Below are 24120 nucleotides of genomic sequence, written 5' to 3' on the forward strand. Positions count from 1 at the left end.
ATTGAAAATGTTTGACATTGTGTGTAAAAATTCTATTTTGGTCTTCCGCCGTCGAAAACCAATGAAACCGGGATACTGTGTCGCGACCATTTAACGTGATTTTTTTCGTGTTTTTTTTTTTTTTTTTTTTAAATTCATTAAAAAGTAGCGATCTTCAGTCCAACAAATTTCGGATATTGCAATCAAGCCATTCATTTTTTTCATATTTGATTTGAATACATCAAATCGGACCTGTTCGCGACATCGACTGTTGGCCTACATTGTACCTGCAGTTATCGTGATTTTTCAACTTAGTAGAAGTTGACGATGCATACGCAGTAGGCTCGATTGAAAGATATATTCTAAAAAAAAGATAGTGTTGTACAATTTCTCAAAGCATATAACTTCAATAGTCCGTTTTAACTTTATGAAATAAAAACTGTTGTTTTCTCCGTATCTACACCGACGTTCGAGCATTTCGGCAAAAAATTACGGTATACCAAAAAACTTTGTGATTTGTGATCAATGTATTCTTATCATTTTTTTTCTCACTTTTCTTCATGTTGAAACCACCGCTACATGTACATGATATTTACCAAATTTTTTCTATTAGGAAATACTGTATCATACTATTTGCGAAGATAGATGATTAAGATAACAGTGTTATCTACTTATTATAAAAAAATCATTGTATATATATATAAATAAGCAGAATCTGGCTTAGCGTTAACGTGAATACCTTCGGATCTTTCGATTCTCGCCACCTGCGATTTTTATTAATATATCATGCAAAACATGGCCATTCAAACTATTCACAAAATCTGAGGAGGTCTTCATGCACATGTAGCATTACTAGAAAATATGTAATTATTTATCTGAGGATTTACATCGGATACACGGTCAGTATATAAAAGTAGGCCTACAGGTTTTATGATGTCGAATTATGTCCATATGCATCACAGCGGCTTGATCGACACATAATTTTTCCAAAGCCACAATCTATATATTTATTAGTCCAAGAAAATATTGACCATAGAAAAAAATAGAACTCCAACGACAAACTTCCAAACGCTTTCACACTTGGTGAGGTATGTGGAAGCTCTTCAGGAAAATTTTCAGTGCTGATAAAGATATAACAAAATTACACTTGCCTATTTCATAAGAGTTCAACAACATGAAATGAATATTCGTGTATTAAAATCCTAAGACGAAGTTACCAAGGCCTGGTTAATGTGTGAATAGTAAAACAAAAGTATACCTACAGTACCAGTAGCCGCCACACTTGTCCCTAGAAGTCGCATACCGCGTGATTTATAACGCAATTCGAGATACTGAAAATAAAGTAAATAATGTTAACAAAACGAAGCTCTAGATACTGAAACTAAAGTGAATAATGTTAACAAAACGATGCTCTATATACTGAAACTAAAGTAAATAATGTTAACAAAACGAATATCTAGATACTGATAATAAAACGAGCAGTACTATTACCATAATTTAACTTTAGATAATGGTTTATTTATTTATTTTTTTTTTAACGTCCTATTAACAGCCAGGGTCATGTAAGGACGTGCCAGGTGTGTTGGTGGAGGAAAGCCGGAGTACCCGGAGAAAAACCACCGACCAGCGGTCAGTACCTGGCAACTGCCCCACATGGGATTCGAACCCGCTTCCCAGAGGTGGAGGGCTTGTGGTAATATGTCGGGACATCTTAACCACTCGGCCACCGGAGATATAACAAACGATAATATAAGCATAAGGTACTAAGTTTATCGAAAACAATACGGAACTATATAGCAATGCTACTAACATGAAATATTAAGGAATACGTATGTGCAATCAAATGAAATATCTACATTCTGATATCACATACAAATGTCTAGATAAAGAATATTTTGTTGCTGTTGTTTTTAATTAAGGTAAACGAAGCTTCAAATGTAATCGTTCAAAATATATCATACATATACGAATTGTCAATAGGAAGTTAATGATGCTTTCAAGGCATTTCGATAAGACATTTCGGTCAATGAAACGTTTTACCTGGAAGACACTTGTCACTCTGAGTGGATGAATCAGAGGGACCCAGATCAAAATTCCAATCAGATTTGCAAACATGAATGCAGTTAACGCCCACCAAAACATGATCCCATGAACGAACACTTCCGCCGGAAATCCCAGCATGGTAATCGAGGATTCAAATGTAACCATAAGTGATAGCGCAACCGGAAGTACTTTCATGTGACGATTTCCCATTAAGTATTCATTTGTGGTTTTCTGTTTTCCTCCGGCAAAAGCAAAGTACACACCAATGGAAATTGATATAAGGATGGCAGATCCAAATGTTATATAATCCACCAGAACGAGGCTGGCTGACCCTTCAGCAGTCATTTTAGCAGTATTTTAGGGCTGAAAAGACATTGCATATAAATGAAGCTATATTTATTAAGTTCTTTTTGGCAGAAACTAAATTTAATCTGCATGCACTGGTTTGCTTATAATGCCATCGGTTATGTCAGGAAATAACGGTACTTAAAGTAATTAGGTTACACTTGTTTTAAATTAAGGAAAGAACATTTGTTTGCTTGAACATGAATATTTTATATTCCAAACATAAGCAACAGTTAAGAATAAGACTAGCACTGTATGTCTTTAGCCTGTATACCTTATAGACACCAGGGTCAGCAAAGCAATGGCGTTGTAACAAACCAACGGAACAATAGGAAAAGTAGGACTGTAAGATCCTGCACCTTCACTGTACAAAAACTGCTGGCACAACTTTATGTATGCCCCTGCTAATCAACAACACAACATAATCATCGATATGATGGAATTGTGATATCATAAGAAGAAAAACAAATGCCTTGTCGTTCACTCAAAGAAAAGAAAGTGCATTTCAAACAATTGGTTGGGTATTCTAAAGCACCGGAGAGTCTCTTTTCAAAACAAATCTTAACGACGTTATGTCCTCCCACACAAACATGATAGATGAAATAAATATAGACATAGTGTAGCCTTGAACAACAAGGAAGGGAATCCTAAAAAAGAAGTGAGCCATTTAAACAACATAGAGTATTTCAACAACGCTTAGAGTGCATCCTAAAAGAACGAATAGGTCCAAACAACGGAGAGCCTTTAAACAACAAATGAAATGCATCCTAAAACAGCGGTTTGTGAAATCCAAACACGGAGAGTATTGAAACAACAAATGGAATGCATCCTAAAACAGTGGTTTGTAAAATCCAAACAACAGAGAGTATTGAAACAACAAATGGAATGCATCCTAAAACAGCGGTTTGTGAAATCCAAACAATAGAGAGTATTGAAACAACAAATGGAGAGCAACGATGTGTGAAATCCACACAAAAGTGAGAGTTAAAACAACAGCTGAACTGCAATCGTAAACAACGGGTTTTGAAATCTAAACATCATAGAGCCTTTAACCAACAGATGGAGTGCCCATTAATACCACAGAGTGTGATTCAAACAACATAAACATGTTCTCTCAAGTAACAGCATGCTTACAGTCATAATTACGTGTTAACACAAAACGACATATCCTACCCTGATACATTAGTATGTATATCCACACTGCACCGTGTACTTTTTGTATAATAACATAAGCCTATTCCATACGTGTAATCGCAAATCATACCGCATAAAGTTTTACAGCGCCATTGTACATAAATTGGATGTTTACACAAATGAATATGTATATTTATCATATAACTTCCGCGATTTTCTGTGTGATAAATCCATTTCCTAAATTTGTATTTATTTCACACGTGTAATTTGACCAATCTGCATTGGGATTGGTTGGTTTAGATTGAATGGTATAACTACAAGTGGAAACGACCTTCTTATTTTAATACGTTGTTTACTACGCAACTGGACATAAAGTTAAACGATGAAAAAAGAACTGCAAAACAATTCGGTATTGAAAATATCAGAATTACAGAGATTTAGCAAATAATTTGTTGCATTATCAACTATATTCAATACGAAAAAGAATTCTCTACACTAGCAATCTTTCAAAAACAAATGTGAAACACGTAAAATGAACTCAGAATGCCAAGCAAACGACACACGTATACGTAATACGTTGACTCAAACCGGTGCTTAAATCCGTTTCAATCCTCACCTTCGCGTGTCAGTTTGAATACACAAATTCGGTTAAAACATGTCTCACATCTCCGAACTCAAATATAAAAAGACTGACAAATGAATGAAAACTTATATTATAAATCTAAAGTGAAAGAAAACTTTATGACAGATCATCTACATGTATATCTGGTAATTATTAAAGTTGAGCAACCTTTGAACAAAAAAACAAATAAAAACTGAGTGTGTTGAAAAGTTCATATATATGCCTAGGAATATTTATATACTGAATTATTTAGATTACATTTTATATCATGCATTGAGATGAATTCGTAAGATATTGCCAATTTAACAAAGATGGTATGATGTTATTGTTTATCAAGGGCAATATTTCAAAACAATTAATATGTTTTATTTCAAGAGTAATATAAGAAAACCAAATATTGAAAAATGCAATATTTATACATACCGATATATTAGATGAAGTGTAGATCTATCAAATACCGACGGTAGACTGCATTGTCGTCTCGATTGTTTCTTCAAACTAGGTGGTCGTGACAAGAATAAATACTTTGACATACTCAAGCAACTTATTAAAGTGACAACATATACAGAATACATTGGGAGACTGACCGCTGATTGTATGTTTATATGGGAACCTATCCTTGAAAACAAATCGCGTCGGTACCTAGTCAACGGACATAGATCATTTTATGACGCTTGGTCCCCAGACATAGACCTTGTTATGACGTCTGGTCCCCGGACATAGACCTTGTTATGACGTCTGGTCCCCGGACATAGACCTTGTCATGACGTCTGGTCCCCGGACATAGACCTTGTTATGACGCTTGGTACCCGGCCATAGACACTGCCGTGATACCTGGTCCCTGCACATAGACCTTGTCATGACGTCTAGTCCCCGTACATAGACCTTGTTATGACGTCTGGTCCCCGTCCATATCCCTTGTTATGACGCCTGGTCCCCGTACATAGACCTTGTTATGACGTCTGGTCCCCGGACATAGACCTTGTTATGACGTCTGGTCCCCGGACATAGACCTTGTTATGACGTCTGGTCCCCGTACATAGACCTTGTTATGACGCCTGGTCCCCGTACATAGACCTTGTTATGACGTCTGGTCCCCGGACATAGACCTTGTTATGACGCCTGGTCCCTGCACATAGACCTTGTTATGACGTATGGTCCCCGGACATAGACCTTGTTATGACGCCTGGTCTCAGTACATAAACCTTATTATGACGTCTGGTCCCCGGACATAGATCTTGTCATGACGTCTGGTCCCCGTACATAGACCTTGTTATGATGTATGGTCCCCTGACATAGACCTTGTTATGATGTATGGTCCCCTGACATAGACCTTGTTATGACGCCTGGTTCCCGGACATAGACCTTGTTATGACGTCTGGTCCCCGTACATAGACCTTGTAATGACGCCTGGTCCCCGTACATAGACCCTGTCATGACGCCTGGTCCATGTACATAGACTTTGTCATGACGTCTGGTCCATGTACATATACCTTGTTATGACGTCTTGTCCCCGTACATATACCTTGTTATGACGTCTGGTCCCCATACATAGACCTTGTTATGACGTCTGGTCCCGTACATAGGCCTTGTTATGAAGTCTGGTCCCCGGACATAGACCTTGTTATGACATCTGGTCCATGTACATATATCTAGTTATGATGCCTGGTTCCCGTACATAGACCTTGTCGTGACGTCTGGTCCCCGTACATAAACCTTGTCATGACGTCTGGTCCCCGTACATAGACCTTGTCATGACGTCTGGTCCCCGTACATAAACCTTGTCATGACGTCTGGTCCCCGGACATAGACCTTGTTATGACGTCTGGTCCCCGTACATAGACCTTGTTATGACGTCTGGTCCCCGTACAGAGACCTTGTCATGACGTCTGGTCCCCTAACATAGACCTTGTTGTGACGTCTGGTCCCGGTCATAGACCTTGTTGTGACGCCTGGTCCCCGGACATAGACCTTGTTATGACGTCTGGTCCCCGAACATAGACCTTGGTATGACGCCTGGTCCCCGTGCATAGACCTTGTTATGACGTCTGGTCCCCGTACATAGACCTTGTTATGACGACTGGTCCCCGGACATAGACCTTGTTATGACGTCTGGTCCCCGTGCATAGACCTTGTTATGACGTCTGGTCCCCGGACATAGACCTTGTTATGACGTCTGTTCCCCGTGCATAGACCTTGTTATGACGCATGGTCCTCGGACATAGACCTGTTACGACGTCTGGTCCCCTTACATAGACCTTGTTATGACAAGACGTCTGGTCCCCGGACATAGACCTTGTTATAACGTCTGATCTCCGGACATAGAACTTGTTATGACGCCTGGTCCCCGAACATAGACTTTGTTATGACGTCTGGTCCCCGGATATAGACCTTGTTATGACGTCTGGTCCCCGAACATAGACCTTGTTATGACGTCTGGTCCCCGAATATAGACCTTGTTGTGACGCCTGGTCCCCGTACATAGACCCTGTCATGACGCCTGGTCCCCGTACATAGATCTTGTTATGACGCCTGGTCCCCGGACATAGACCTTGTTATGACGTCTGGTCCCTGAACATAGACCTTGTTGTGACGCCTGGTCCACGGACATAGACCTTGTTATGACGTCTGGACCCCGGAACTTGACCTTTTCATGACCATGGTCCCCGTGCATAGACCTTGTTATTACGTCTGGTCCCCGTGACATAGACATTGTTAGGACTTCTGGTCCCCGTACATAGACCTTGTTGTGACGCCTGGTTCCCGTACATAGACCTTGTCATGACGTCTGGTCCCCGGACATAACCCTTGTCATGACGTCTGGTCCCCGGACATAGACCTTGTTGTGACGCCTGGTCCCTGCACATAGACCTTGTTATGACGTATGGTCCCCGGACATATGGTCCCCGGACATAGACCTTGTTATGACGCCTGGTCTCAGTACATAAACCTTATTATGACGTCTGGTCCCCGGACATAGATCTTGTCATGACGTCTGGTCCCCATACATAGACCTTGTTATGATGTATGGTCCCCTGACATAGACCTTGTTATGATGTATGGTCCCCTGACATAGACCTTGTTATGACGTCTGGTTCCCGGACATAGACCTTGGTATGACGCCTGGTCCCCGTGCATAGACCTTGTTATGACGTCTGGTCCCCGTACATAGACCCTGTCATGACGCCTGGTCCATGTACATAGACTTTGTCATGACGTCTGGTCCATGTACATATACCTTGTTATGACGTCTTGTCCCCGTACATATACCTTGTTATGACGTCTGGTCCCCATACATAGACCTTGTTATGACGTCTGGTCCCGTACATAGGCCTTGTTATGAAGTCTGGTCCCCGGACATAGACCTTGTTATGACATCTGGTCCATGTACATATACCTAGTTATGATGCCTGGTTCCCGTACATAGACCTTGTCGTGACGTCTGGTCCCCGTACATAAACCTTGTCATGACGTCTGGTCCCCGTACATAGACCTTGTCATGACGTCTGGTCCCCGTACATAAACCTTGTCATGACGTCTGGTCCCCGGACATAGACCTTGTTATGACGTTCTGGTCCCCGTACATAGACCTTGTTATGACGTCTGGTCCCCGTACAGAGACCTTGTCATGACGTCTGGTCCCCTAACATAGACCTTGTTGTGACGTCTGGTCCCGGTCATAGACCTTGTTGTGACGCCTGGTCCCCGGACATAGACCTTGTTATGACGTCTGGTCCCCGAACATAGACCTTGGTATGACGCCTGGTCCCCGTGCATAGACCTTGTTATGACGTCTGGTCCCCGTGCATAGACCTTGTTATGACGACTGGTCCCGGACATAGACCTTGTTATGACGTCTGGTCCCCGTGCATAGACCTTGTTATGACGTCTGGTCCCGGACATAGACCTTGTTATGACGTCTGTTCCCCGTGCATAGACCTTGTTATGACGCATGGTCCTCGGACATAGACCCTGTTACGACGTCTGGTCCCCTTACATAGACCTTGTTATGACAAGACGTCTGGTCCCCGGACATAGACCTTGTTATAACGTCTGATCTCCGGACATAGAACTTGTTATGACGCCTGGTCCCCGAACATAGACTTTGTTATGAGACTCTGGTCCCCGGATATAGACCTTGTTATGACGTCTGGTCCCCCGAACATAGACCTTGTAATGAACGTCTGGTCCCCGAATATAACCTTGTTGTGACGCCTGGTCCCCCGTACATAGACCCTGTCATGACGCCTGGTCCCCGTACATAGATCATGTTATGACGCCTGGTCCCCGGACATAGACCTTGTTATGAGCGTCTGGTCCCTGAACATAGACCTTGTTGTGACGCCTGGTCCACGGACATAGACCTTGTTATGACGTCTGGACCCCGGACATTGACCTTTTCATGACGCATGGTCCCCGTGCATAGACCTTGTTATTACGTCTGGTCCCCGGACATAGACATTGTTAGGACGTCTGGTCCCCGTACATACACCTTGTTGTGACGCCTGGTTCCCGTACATAGACCTTGTCATGACGTCCTGGGTCCCCGACATAACCCTTGTCCATGACGTCCTGGTCCCCGGACATAGACCTTGTTGTGACGCCTGGTTCCCGTAACATAGACCTTGTCATGGCGCCTGGTCTAAGAGTGACTTCCACCGAAGTGTAATTCGATCGGTTTAGTCAAAGATATTCCGATACTTTTTTGTTTTTGCGGACAATTTGAACATTAAAACGTATCGGAATACCTCTGACTAAACCCATTGAATTAAATTGCAGGAGAAGTCACTCTAATCGATCTCCACTAGGACGTTTGCTTTCGATGTCACCTGGCAGAAATCGCCGGTAACATTGGATTAAATATTGCTTTCGACTGTATAGACATCGTTTATATGCTTTTGCATGGTATGTATGTGATCATGGATTATCGGAGGACTGATGCGTGACTATTACTCTAGGAAAAAGGTACATACTATTGTAAAAAATAACTTTTATCGAAGTTGGGGTAAAAATTCCAATATGGCGACTACCGTCCCTTTCTCTGTTTTATAGTAAATATCCCGATTTTTTAAATGATTTTTCAAATCTCGTATTTTCTGAAAAAAAAAACCCTTGTTATTGACGTCTGGTGCCCCGGACATAAGACCTTGTTATGACGTCTGTTCCCCGTGCATAGACCTTGTTAATGACGCATGGTCCATGTACATATACCTAGTTATGATGAGCCTGGTTCCCGTACATAGACCTTGTCGTGACGTCTGGTCGCCCGTACATAAACCTTGTCATGACGTCTGGTCCCCCGTACATAGACCTTGTCATGACGTCTGGTCCCCGTACATAACCTTGTCATGACGTCTGGTCCCCGGACATAGACCTTGTTATGACGTCTGGTCCCCGTACATAGACCTTGTTATGACGTCTGTGTCCCCGTACAGAGTCCCTTGTCATGACGTCTGGTCCCCTAACATAGACCTTGTTGTGACGTCTGGTCTCGGTCATAGACCTTGTTATGACGACTGGTCCCCGGACATAGACCTTGTTAAGACGTCTGGTCCCCGTGCATAGACCTTGTTATGACGTCTGGTCCCCGGACATAGACCTTGTTATGACGTCTGTTCCCCGTGCATAGACCTTGTTATGACGCATGGTCCTCGGACATAGACCTTGTTACGGACGTCTGGTCCCCTTACATAGACCTTGTTATGACAAGACGTCTGGTCCCCGGACATAGACCTTGTTATGACGTCTGATCTCCGGACATAGAACTTGTTATGACGCCTGGTCCCCGAACATAGACTTTGTTAAGGACGTCTGGTCCCCGGATATAGACCTTGTTATGACGTCTGGTCCCTGAACATAGACCTTGTTATGACGTCTGGTCCCCGAATATAGACCTTGTTTGTGACGCCTGGTCCCCGTACATAGACCCTGTCATGACACCTGGTCCCCGTACATTATCTTGATAGACCCTGGTCCCACGGACATAGACCTTGTTATGACGTCTGGTCCCCGAACATAGACCTTGTTGTACTGGTCCAGTAAACTTGTTATACGTCCTGGACCCCGCGACATGTGACCTTTTCTACATTTTGTATTTACTGGTCCCCACGTAGATGTATATATGTGTCCCCAAACCTACTTGATACATGTGACATGTACATGTTCATCGAACGTACAGTCTGTCCATGACGTTCGGTCCCCTGACAAAACACCAAAAGTTTCTGATTTGGACCATCATAAATTCATCCGCACGGCTCCCGTAAATTGCGCGTGATATACTCAATTTATCGAGAAATAAAGTTGAGTAGCCTTTGGTTGAAATCAATGGGGTTTATACTATTAATTCACCACTGACTGTAAATATAACGTATCGGAATACCTCTGACTAAACCCATAAAATTACATTGCAGGGGAAGTCACTCTAATCGCTCTCTACTACGACGCGTTGCTTTCGATGTCACAAGGCAGAAATCGCCGGTAACTTTGGATTAAAATATTGCTTTCGACTGTATAGACATCGTTTATATGCTTTTGCATTGTATGTATGTGATCATGGATTATCGGAGGACTGATGCGTGACTATGACTCTAGGAAAAAGGTACATACTATTGTAAAAAATAACTCTTATCGAAGTTGGGGTAAAAATTCCAATATGGCGACTGCCGTCCCTTTCTCTGTTTTATAGTAAATATCCCGATTTTTTAAATGATTTTTCAAATCTCGTATTTTCTGAAAAAAAATCACATATGACTGTCATGTATACTCATCAGTCCATCCACCAAATACAAAAACTATATGACAACATCCATTTTCATTGAGTTGACTTCCTGTGCTATACATTAGTGTATATGTAGGCTATTTACCTCCAGCAACCACGGCGACCGTAATTACAAGCTTTATTCTGTCTAAAACTAAAACAGGGATTTGACTGAGTATACCCTTTTATGGACTCAGTTGGCAACGAACATATTAATATATATCGCGCTACTACCGTATAATAGAGCAATCCCATTGAGGACATACTTTGTGAAGATAACCTTATTTTACTTTCGATTCCGGAAAGACACAAACGAGAAAAAGACAACAAAATTACAAAACAAATATTGAATATAATTAATTTGGGAAAGAACGTGCCATCTTATTAATTCTAAAGTTATCAAGAACAAGTCCATGTTTCAAATTAGTGTTTATTTATAGAATACACATATTCTTTTAACAGGTTTACATCCTGTGAACATTATTTTCCTATATTTTTAATTAAATTAAACTATGGATGGGAATGACAAAGTGAAAATCGACAAATACATATTACAAATGTGAATTCAGCGAAGGAAATTATATAATTGAAATGTAATATAATAAACTGTAGCATTTTGTATTTAGAAGTGATATATGTATGATTATAAGAATTTATTATCGACAATAAAACTCTCAGATGATTTAGAAAGATCTGTGCTTTAAATATTTACTGGAAAACTCCGAAAAATATAGTTATTCCAAGGAATTAAACAAAGAAATGACTATATTTAATTTCGCTGCATCCGTAAAAACAGGTGACGCTTGAATAACGAATAACTGTCTAACTTTACTTTACCCGACCAGAAGTAAAGTTAGACAGTTATTCGATACACGATGTAACTGCCCCACTTTATTTTGCTTAAGACTCTTTCATACGTGGATATGTGATAGGGATAGTCTATCCAAGGGTCACACAATGTTGTAAATCAACTCGAGGTTTAGTTTTTTATGTCTCAAAGTGTTTTTTTTTTTTTTTTTTTTTTATTCATTTTTTTTAGTTTAACAATTTTGATATCCTGCCATTCACTTCGACTGTAAGCTTATTCCGTCTTTGCATATTACAGAGTTAGCTCCCTTGCGGGTAGGTATCGATTGTTACTTCGTCATTTTGTGAGCGCAATTCACGCCGTTTTCTCCAAAAAGTACGACGTTACGCTCGCAAACACATGACGTCACAATCAATACCTACCTGCAAGGGCAGGTAACTCTGTAATATGCAAATATGGAATTCCCCATACCAGAAAATTGTTTGATATTTTTAAAACAAATACCAATGCTTGCGTTCTTTTTAGTGTAACTAGACTACGTTATGAAAATAATATGAAAGTTTTACCGAGAAAATAGTAACAGCGGCGTAACAAGGTTGTGTTACATGGGGTAGGAGAGTAATACAGCCTCATACGATATGTTATATTGCATGGGATATCCCAGTATTACACCGGTATGTATGAGAGATATACCTGTATCATTTGTTGACATAGTAGCTGTCATGTCATTGGTGGTTGTTATCGTCGTTTCATGATGCATTAAATGATAAAGATCGTGATGACAAAGTCGTACAAAATATAGGACGGTGATTTTCTGATTTTCATAAAACCTTTAACCGAAAGCGAAACTAGGTAGCCGTTCAACTTTATTGTTATTGATGTATTTTAAACTTATAATTTCGTAAATTTTATTTGTTGCATTATTTTCATTTTTCATTATATGATGTTTTTATTTTAAAGAAATAATATATGTTTTCTGTTTTTTCTTAAAATTTCTTGGTATAATCGCTGCAATTAATTTTCTGTTTCTGCAAAATTTACCTGAAAATGTTTACGCCCAACATGCTATTTTTAGCGCAGGATTTCGTCGTTAGCCTCTTCAGTTACAAATAATTGGAAAACCTGAATTTTGTACTTACTATTTAGCTTATAAACACTAGTGCATCACTCATATTCATCACCTCAACAGCTAATATGACGGAATACGGCATGTGTGAGATGCGGCCATCTCAGCTACGATTTACACACGATAGTGTAAGTTACAAGTTCAGAAATGGCGTCTCATTAGATGAGACCTTCCGTCAAATCCTGAACGATGAACTGGACATTCATGGTATAGACTGTCTTGCGGCTATGCAATATAACGGAGAATGGATGGTTGTCAGGGGGAACCGAAGACTCTATTTATATAAAAAGTTAGAAGAAGTTGGAAAATTAACTGTTGTGGAAGTTGATAAGCAATATTTTCAATCGCAACTTTTTTATAGACAATTTACCTCAAAAAATATGGGCATTTCTTTACGCATTCGTGGGTGTTCCGACATTGAAAACAAGTTGAATCAAATCGCAAATGAATGGAGAAATCACCAAACGCAAAGTCGGTCGTCTCGTAGAAGAAGACGAAGGTCAAAGTCGCCTCGCAGTAGCTCGACTGGGTCAAGAAACACCATTTCAAGCAACAACTATTCTGTCTCATCAGGAAGGCCAGCACCAACATTTTCCATGGGGACAATTTCAAACAGTGATAACGCTTTGACGTTAACGCGACCAACGTCGGCTCTTAGTGAAACAGGGCGTTTTATGGGCACCAATGTAGATAACGAATGCTTTCCAACGACGTCAACTAGACAAAATTCCACCTGGAGAGATTCATCTATTCATACAGGGACCATTTCAAATAGAAATTATCCTCTGACACGTGGGAGATCGGAATCGCCTGCGACCAGTCTCAGGATGTCATCCACGGGCCAATATAACCTGTACTCGAACACAGATTTATTCCATTCGACAGACACCATTAGGAACGGATACAACGTCCTCAATGCAACAACGTCCCGTCAAACTCCAAATAAGTTCTCTACTGCAATAACACAGGAAAACTGCCATTACATCGGTAAATCATCAACCTACAATACGCCATTGGGAGAACCTACAACACTAAAAGAAAGTACCAGTTACTATGCAAAACCTAGACCGTCCACACATATAAAACCAATACTTAAACACGACGGAAGATCACAAACGCATGCTTCACCGCGCACAGGACCAGCAGACGTAAACAGACCCTCTAGGTCGACTGTGGCAGGTACTTATATTATATACTTAGTTAATACTAAATAATCTATTAATATTCATCAATTGTGTTTAATGTTACTTTATTTCATATGCATTCAATTTCGCTTTTTTTCGGCATCGGCATATATGTATGTTTTTGGTGGGTTTTTTTTTTATCACTCATTTTTTTTTTTTTTTTTTTTTTTTTTATCATTCAAATATTTCGGAATGAGAGTATAGAAACATAATTATGAATTATTTGTAATTATTTGAATATTATCTTGTTTTGTTGCTTATGTTATTCCAAGTTATCTGATTAGCTTGTGAAATATGATATCTGATATCAGGGAACTGTAGATTTGAAAACCATGGAAAAATAAAATATGACGATTTAAGAAAAGAAAAATTCAATAGGTATTGTCTTTCGATTTACGTCATATATCTCAAGAATACAATTTATTTCTTCTTTCAAATTCTAACTATATAATTATGGCCCTTTGTGAAGGGATACATATAGAGTTGTCTCCCTATAAAAAGTTATTTTCTCTCAGGCTTCGTCATCGAGAAAAAATATCTCTTTCCAGGGAGACAATTCTAGATGTATCCCGACACGTAGGGACATAATTATTTTATCATATTGAACAAAATTGAAATAAATATTCATAAATTTGCTATATTCAATTTTAGTAAGCAATCTTAATGTGTCTGGTTAAAGAACAACACATCAAGATTTTCCCCAAGAACGTTGCTGAATTAGTCGGACTGCAAAACAATAAGCTACAGTGTTGCTATTGTTGATTGCCGTTGCAGACGACGTCCACTTTCGGTCACGCGCGAATCTTCCAATGTGTTATTTCCCTGGAGTTATTCCCCTGGGATTATTCCCATCGCCTCTCGATTCCGGGGAGATATATATATCTAACTTATTCACTGTCATGCGATCATATTTAATCTAAATGAAAGCGCGGTATAATAATCACTTAGATTTTTATGCGACTGTTTCCCTCCTTGTACGGCCTTTGGTACTGTCTGTGTTAAAATATCAACATAAGGCGTTCCTTATACATAAATACCAGAAATAATGACCAAGCTGTGGCCTAGTTATATTATGTAATAAACGTGAGGTACTATTTTTTGTTTCAGCCGGACCGTTATCAAAATCTTTTATCTCTATAGATAAGCGTGAAGTGTTTCTAAGTTGTTCTAAATGATCTTCAGATAATACATTTGAAACAGTCAACCGTCTTGTCGACAATATCATATATCTGTGTATTATTTTATATTCGCGAGTTTGCTTCAGCGTAAAGATTTTTGTAAACAAGTTAAGATAATTCAATACATGAACACCTTAATAGACAAGGTATAGAAAAGGGTTTGTAATTATATACTCTTTAATTTTGTAGATATATCTGCAAGAGGATGCTGTATCATCCTTTAATCGATTGCAAAAACGTCTGTGTCCTTTGCCACAGCACATTTCAACAGAGGGGACGAAAAAGAGAAATACGAACTTGTTAAAAGTACATATTCCAGCACTAATTGGATTTTCTGCTACGATTTGATAGCGAAGATATATTTTATATTGGATAATTCACCATTGTACTAGAATTAGAATTCGAACAATATATATCTACCTATCATTGAATTACTGAAAACAAACATTTTCAGAGTTTACCATATTTTAGCGCTTTTAGCACTATGACCTTTGAGCTAAAATATCATAACATTATTTGTGTTTCGTGTACGTCGTTAATACAACAACAATTTTTAATATGCTCATTCATCGTTGCGGTAATTTATGCAAAATCACATTTGTGTTTAAATCGTATAGCGATATAATACGTACATATACAGTACTCAATTTAATATACTCACTCGTAATCAAGGAAAATTTATAAACTTTACTCATTAAATAATTTTTCATTATTCACTCAACATTGAATTTGTTTTAATTGTCAATCGTACTAACTGTCAACGTAAGGCATTAATAATTGTACATGTACGTTTACAAGAACAGCTGTTACCTCTTAAACACTGTACTTAATGCATGCTATTTATTACACATAATTTTATTTCACAAATTGTTAGCTTCATAGTATCATTGTGTAGCATAACCATGATCAACTATTCTTTGTTATAAAAACTGAATATTTATTTCGAGTTATTTCATAGTACCATTCACACTAGTATGACACCTCTATGTACATTATACAAAGAAAATAAGATGGAGACCGCTTTGTTTTCTTCGAAGGAAAACGCCTATTATTCCGTCTTTGCATATTACAGAGTTAGCTCCCTTGCGGGTAGGTGTCGATTGTTGGGTTATTATTTTATGAGCGTAATTCACGCCGTTTTCTCCGAAAAGTATGACGTTACGCTCGCAAACATATGACGTCACAATCAATGCCTACCCGCAAGGACAGATAACTCTGTAATACGCAATTACGGAATAGATAGAGCTATCGATACTGAAATACGATATCTAGTGATTTATATAAATAAAGAGCATCACTACATTGTACCAAAGAACCACGTGATACGTTTATGCATCCGCTGGGCAAATCGGGCAAATGTGTTCACCTTGGATTCTTATCAGGGCATTTAAAATTTTTGCATTGTATTGTAAAAACCACAAAGACATATTATTTATTTCATCGAATATATGCAATAAGATCAATTTATCAACAAAGGAAATATTATACGAAAATGATTTTATTTTGAATAAACAATTATAATTGCGATTTGAATTATTGTCTGTCATTAATTAACATCCATTTTTCTTGTAGATAAGAAACAGTTTTAGTAAAATTGACTTGCAGATGGATTTCTTTCTTATATTTGACATTGATTTGTATGACGGTTGTTGTCGATTTGACTTATACAAGATTTGTATAGCCGATGTCACTGTGACCTAGATTTGTATGGCTGATGTCACTATGACCTATATTTGAATGGCAGATGTGACTGTGACCTAGATTTGTATGACTGATGTCACTATGACCTATATTTGAATGGCAGATGTGACTGTGACCTAGATTTAAATGACGGATGTCACTGTGACCTAGATTTACATGGCGGATGTCACTATGACCTAGATTTGACTGGCGGATGTCACTGTGACCTAGATTTGTATGGCTAGTATCGCTGTAGCTTTGCATGGCGGGTATTGTCGATGATGAAACAAATAATTGTCACTCTTTTGAAACGCTTTAGTCTAAACTTCACATTTTTTTCTGTGTATTGATCGAAGCTCCAACTCCAACCCCCGTGCTAATATTCCAGATTTCCTCGCTGGGATCGGGTTGTCCATTCTTCTTTGAGGGGCAATGAAAGATACTTACTATCTTTATAAAATGTTTACAGTTTAAGCTTTCTTTTATCAAACTCTGGTGGTTTGGTTTGATTAGTTTAACGTCCTATTAACAGCCAGGGTCATTTAAGGACGTGCCAGGTTTGTTGGTGGAGGAAAGCCGGAGTACCCGGAGAAAAACCACCGACCAGCGGTCAGAACCTGACAACTGCCCCACATAGGATTCGAACTCGCGACCGAGAGGTGGAGGGCATGTGGTTATATGTCGGTACATCTTAACCACTCGGCCACCGCGGCCCCTCAAACTCTGGTGGCTATGACTTTAACATTTAATACCTAATAGAGAACAAACACAAATTTATAACACCAAAGAATTCGACTTCATAAATATATTTTATTAACATTTATTAGCACGTTGTCGTCCATTTTAACAGTCATTTGGTATCATTTTATGCTTAATAATATCTTTAAACTTTAAATACCATAGTTATATTAACAAAGATGTTTTCATGCACGTAGAGGAGATATTAACCAATGATATTGCAAATGTGTTCACCTTGAATTCTTATCAGGGCATTAATTTTTTTTCTATTGTATTGTAAAAACCACAAAGACATATTATTTATTTCATCGAATATATGCAATAAGATCAATTTATCAACAAAGGAAATATTATACGAAAATGATTTTATTTTGAATAAACAATTATAATTGCGATTTGAATTATAGTCTGTCATTAATTAACATACATTTTTCTTGTAGATAAGAAACAGTTTTAGTAAAATTGACTTGCAGATGGATTTCTTTCTTATATTTGACATTGATTTGTATGACGGTTGTTGTCGATTTGACTTATACAAGATTTGTATAGCCGATGTCACTGTGACCTAGATTTGTATGGCTGATGTCACTATGACCTATATTTGAATGGCGGATGTCACTGTGACCTAGATTTGTATGGCTGATGTTACTATGATCTATATTTGAATGGCGGATGTGACTGTGACTAGGTTTAAATGACGGATGTCACTGTGACCTAAATTTACATGGCGGATGTCACTATGACCTAGATTAATTTACATGGCGGATGTCACTGTGACCTAGATTTGTATGGCTAGTATCGCTGTAGCTTTGCATGGCGGGTATTGTCGATGATGAAACAAATAATTGTCACTCTTTTGAAACGCTTTAGAAGTCTACACTTCACATTTTTTCTGTGTATTGATCGAAGCTCCAACTCCAACCCCCGTGCTAATATTCCAGATTTCCTCGCTGGGATCGGGTTGTCCATTCTTCTTTGAGGGGCAATGAAAGATACTTACTATCTTTATAAAATGTTTACAGTTTAAGCTTTCTTTTATCAAACTCTGGTGGTTTGGTTTGATTAGTTTAACGTCCTATTAACAGCCAGGGTCATTTAAGGACGTGTCAGGTTTGTTGGTGGAGGAAAGCCGGAGTACCCGGAGAAAAACCACCGACCAGCGGTCAGAACCTGACAACTGCCCCACATAGGATTCGAACTCGCGACCGAGAGGTGGAGGGCATGTGGTTATATGTCGGTACATCTTAACCACTCGGCCACCGCGGCCCCTCAAACTCTGGTGGCTATGACTTTAACATTTAATACCTAATAAAGAACAAACACAAATTTATAACACTAATGAATTCTACTTCATAAATATATTTTATTAACATTTATTAGCACGTTGTCGTCCATTTTAACAGTCATTTGGTATCATTTTATGCTTAATAATATCTTTAAACTTTAAACACCATCATGATAGTTATATTAACAAAGATGTTTCCATGCACGTAGAGGAGATATTAACCAATGATATTGGAAGCCAGGGGATCAAAGGTATTTTTATACGGGTAGTACCAGTTCCAGAACTCTCTGTACCGTTTCCATGGTCGTCTGCCATATCCTCTATTGTAAATCCACCCAGGTGACCTTTTTGATCTGGTTGTTCCACTAACACGCGCGTATTCTGTAGTTATGGCAACGTTGTCAATGTCATGTCCTGGCAGAGCTGTGCTGGGAAACTTGTCTAAATTAGTCTCAGTTTCCGATGCTAAATCTCCGTTTATAAACACTTTTATCACGGTATCTATATTATTGTCTTTCTTTGCGTCTTCTTTTATTGCCATATTATCGGATTCCTCACTTTGCACAGTGTTTTCAAGAGAATATGTTGGAAGACTTTCAGGTTTTTCAACTGCTTTTTCTAATTTGTCACCTTTTTTGCCATCACTTCTTTCTGTATCACTTTGCCAATCGCCCTGGACACCGAGAAATACTGTTGACATTTGACCCGGTGTTTCAAGTTCTTGCTTAAGATATCTTGCTTCACTTTTGATTCCAGGTGTAGCGTTCGGTGATTCGGGATCATCTGACACGGCAGCTGGTATGTTCATTTCCCCCAGGCATGCCATTTTCAAAATATAGGAACTGGAAATTGAAAAGTTTACAAGTTTAACTATTTGCAATAGCTTTCAATCCAAGTAATAGATTAGAACATTTAAAAAAGGAATAAGGGAAATATAAAAAAAAAACTGATCCGTTAAACATTACGATTTTTAAACCATTTTGATATTTCGGCATTCTGATCTACCAGAGTTCATTTCCTTCATTCACACTCCGAAAGTCGCAGTATGAACGAATGTAAGAAACTCTACGATAGATCAGAATAAATACATGTATGTAAGGTAACATTTTCAACATTTGAGATTTTGTATAACTCGGAACATAAAAGCTTGCATTTGAAAATCTGATAATTGCAATAAAAGCAGCTATACTAAACATTTAAGATGACCTTAGCAACGGTTTTCAAAATTGACAAAATTTAGACAAAACGTGGTCAAATCGAAAATACGCTTGATATTTGAGCAACCAAAGCTCCAGACAGACTCTTGTACAAAATGTGGACTGTTAGTTACATTAAGTAAGTTAGTTGTGTGGTTATTTATTGTGTTTGTTAGGCTGGACCACTAAATGTTGATAAGACTTTCTCGGAGTTTTAATACTTGACATGTAAGAGAGACAAAAATAATCTTCTCAAATTTTGGTGATGTTTTTTATATATCATTGAGACCGATGGCATGTCTACAGAAGGCACAAGTATCGAGTTTTGTTCCCTTTTCCTTATTTTCCCGTTCTAATTGAAAAGATGCTCATTACATGCTCAAAATATCATCCAGTGTTGGTTACGACTGCGTTTTATCCGTCTGGCAATTCTTACTCAGATAGTTGCATGAATTTAATCAATATTATATAACAAAACATTTCTACTCATACTCGAATAATTTCGTCTGGAGGTAAGGGGGATAACTCACGCTAATCATCTGATGTTGGGTTTTAAATTGATGTCACTAGATTTGGTATTGAAATAATTATATGATAAATAATTAGAATCTGATTTTGTTGCAACAACGTAAACATAAATACAATATTAAAAAAAGAAATAGCGGTAGAGGATTCGGTGGATAATACAACATTAAATCGTGTTTTACTCTTTTAAGAATTAACTTGAATATATCTGTAATTTTATAAAGATATAACAAATAACAAAACTCGTGCAAAACTCGTAGATGTCAAACTTATTGTAGGACTATTTTTCCGTGCAAATTACTACGCCTTTGTGTCAACTGTGTCAACCAATCAGAGTCGACGTCATCAAAAGCGACGTCATTTTTTTTTTTTTTTTTTTTTTACATTTTACGTTCAAAACATACTATTTAAACAATTAAATGACCGGTACAAGCAAAATCGAATCCTTGATAGATAAATGTTTATCACCGTTATCAGAAAAACAGTATTTGTATTCTATTTGTATTGCCTGTATTAGTAAAACTTACCTTAGCGCCAGAAAGCAAACATACGTAACATTATACGTTGATACCATCTTAAAATCCTTTCCGTCTGAACCCTAAGGTGTCAAATTCATGTATGAAACAATATAGGACATGTTAGATATTTATACTTCAGTATATATGACAGAAACACTTTTTTGGATCAACGGCAAATAGTCAATCAGAAAAATGATGGACCCAAATAACGGTGATAAAGTGGGTGTGCCAAATACATCTTCTATCAGTAATTGTCTATTATATGAGAGAGGCTTCATCTATTTGAACTGCTGTGATGAGAGCAGCTCCAAAGCGGAGTGTATTCATTGTCATTTAGACGTCTTCGCCATAGAATAAGACTGATTCACGGAGCGATAAATGCTGTTATATTCCCATGAATCCATTAGAACAAGTATGATTGGTCATAACATGTAAGGCTATATAGACTTAATATAGTAGAAAATCAAATACCGAAATTTCAATTCCGACTCCCTTCTTTCAGCAAAAAATCATTTATTTTACTTGATTGTCTATTAAGAGTAAGTTAACCGTTTCTGATAGAAATCGATATGGAACATGTATAGTATTAGAGCACCGCTGCTGAAAATGAACCATCAATAATTCATCCTAATTTACTTACTTATTCTATTACCAATGTTGCCTACACTAACCGTAATGTTCATATGCCAATCCGTGTGATTTTAATCTGGTTATATGTAATGACCTTATACATTTTTGTGTGTGGAAGGATACTGTTTTTGTGAAATTAAATTGCCTGTATCATTGTTTATGTAATTGCGTCCATTATCTGTTTAATGATTTTTTATTATTATTTTGTTTTTTATTGGGGGGGTGGAGGGGTTCTTGAATATATAATGATTTCTTGGTCCATTTCCATGGGTTCGTTGTCTCATTATTGGGTGTGTGCTTGGGTTCTTGATCTGTTTACTTGGGTTCTCGATCTGTTAAAATTTCGAGGCCATTGTCTATTTTAAAATTTGGACCGTGATTTGATATTTATTACAGATTTTCATTTACTTCGAATTGGAATAAAGTTCCACACAAGGTTAAGTAATTAACCTTATTGTAACGTTTGTCTTCTTTTTTGTGTGAAAAGCTAATTTCAGTGCATAAGATCATCATGATAGTTCTGGTCGGTTCTCAATTTCTCCGTCTACGTTACATTTTCTTATAATGATTATATTGCCTAACGAAACATAATACGACCCAAATCAATTAATTCTGTTCCATTTTTCTTCCCAACAAACCAATGTATAGATTATACTGCAAATGCAACATACAACACACAGACTGCCTTGATATTGAAAATTACGTAGTTATCTGTGCTTACAGGTAGGTATTGATTATGACGACATATTCGAGAACATAACGTCATACTTTCAGATAAAATGACATAAAATATCCTTACAAAATAATGAAAATGTAAGTAAAACATTACTTGTACAAAATAAAACCCACAAGCTTAAGCATCTCGAAAGCTTGATTTTTGCATTTACCCTGACGTTTATTTTTATTTATTTATTTATTTATTTATTTATTTATTTATTTATTTATATATGTTTTGTTGCTAATTATTACGTTTATAAACGTGATCCATAAATAGGCAAATGTCCTCTACCTTTTGATGGCTTTTTCTTAGTTGGCCTTTTCTCTGGTAAGTTGACCTTTTATAAAAAGCATCCCAATTAAAATTTGTAATGAAACAAGATAAATGACTTATGATGAAAATATCCTTCCTTCACAAGAACATTACAAGCAATTAACAGCCGATCGATACTGAATACATGACGTCATAGATGGCATTGTCATGGGGATTATGAGACTAACAGTAACATAAGATGTAATGAGTTAGCAAAAATGTAAATATTAGCTGATAATTATGTTCCTATATATTCCAAAGGTCATGTTACAGCTTCCATAAGATTTGTCCACCAATTTAACAAAGACCTACCTAGGTGTATTTTTGTAGTACTATGACAGAGAACCTGTAACATATTTACTGTTAGTTCACAATTTTGTTAGTCAAATTAGCTTCAATATCTTGGCTCGTTGCCAAAGATATCAACTGTTATTCAATAAATTAATCTTATATTTAGCGTAGTGAAAACAATACAAATTCATGGTGTGTAATGGAACCTGTGGTAATAGTGTGGCATATATAAACAAAGTTTCGTCAACGTTCCTTTACTCGGGAAACATCATTTAACCTAAATTTATCCATGGATATCAATATTGATAGAAACATAGGAGTTTCATATTTGTGTTATGCTTTCCTTATGAACAAATTTAGATCAAGTAATTCCTTTTGAGTAAGGAATATTGATGATGCTTCGTGTGGTATTGCCCACAAACTACATCTACTTTCACAAAACATGACGATCCGATTGACGTTGACCCATTTTGTATTGTTATGTTTATCGCTTTCCAGCATCCTGTTATCTGATCCTCAGCAGAACGAGACAGAAATTTACATTTTGATTGCCCGATAAACAATGAACGTGACACGGAGATATTTTGCTGTTTATACTACGAAGTTCGTTGGACCATATCACTTATACCATCCGATCCTTATGGAATATGTCAATATTACCGGGTTTATGGGTTAATGATAATATTTACTATCCAGGTTTTACAAATTATACCGACATGTAAGGTGATCGTATTGACTCGTCTACCTCTGCTCGGCGTCTCGTATGACCCGATGCTTTGGCGTGGACAAACAACCTCTCAATATATATCACAGACCAACACAAATAACGCAGCCTCCAGTAGATGTCCCATCAATACAGCAATTTTCCAAACAATTATCGCTATAGAGGTATTTTATAATATGACACAATAAAAATGTTTTTGATAGGACTTTTGATAGAAGTAGACAGAGCTCTTCTTACTAATTTAGAAGTACGCGATAAAACACTTGATAAATAATTGATATTTTGACAATGTAATAAAATGATAATTTCAAATTGCCTTTGTCTATT

The 24120-nt window shown here is 37.8% G+C and overlaps 2 protein-coding genes across 4 annotated transcripts in view; one reads left to right on the forward strand and one right to left on the reverse strand.

Annotated features, from left to right (window-relative positions):
• LOC138307466 (sodium-coupled monocarboxylate transporter 1-like) overlaps positions 1-24120 on the reverse strand; it is a 61707-nt gene that overhangs the window by 16384 nt on the left and 21203 nt on the right. Inside the window, exons 1-3 of one of the 3 annotated variants that reach the window (XM_069248232.1) lie at positions 4547-4679; positions 2020-2385; positions 1242-1310 (exon numbers count right to left, since the gene is read on the reverse strand). The exons of 1 other annotated variant lie outside the window; for it this stretch is intronic. In XM_069248232.1, coding sequence (XP_069104333.1) covers positions 1242-1310; positions 2020-2367 — 417 coding nt within the window. In that variant the 5' untranslated portion in view covers positions 2368-2385; positions 4547-4679. Of the gene's footprint in view, positions 1-1241; positions 1311-2019; positions 2386-2641; positions 2765-4546; positions 4680-24120 lie in introns of those variants that run through there. One more of the 3 variants, XM_069248233.1, reaches the window with a different exon arrangement.
• Positions 12817-16697, forward strand: LOC138308184 (uncharacterized). The gene is made up of 2 exons (XM_069249128.1): positions 12817-13993; positions 15366-16697. Exons 1-2 carry the CDS (start codon positions 12883-12885, stop codon positions 15398-15400), a joined length of 1146 nt encoding a protein of 381 aa, XP_069105229.1. The 5' UTR covers positions 12817-12882; the 3' UTR covers positions 15401-16697.

This window comes from Argopecten irradians, chromosome 14 (assembly GCF_041381155.1).
Source record: "Argopecten irradians isolate NY chromosome 14, Ai_NY, whole genome shotgun sequence".
NCBI lineage: Eukaryota > Metazoa > Mollusca > Bivalvia > Pectinida > Pectinidae > Argopecten > Argopecten irradians.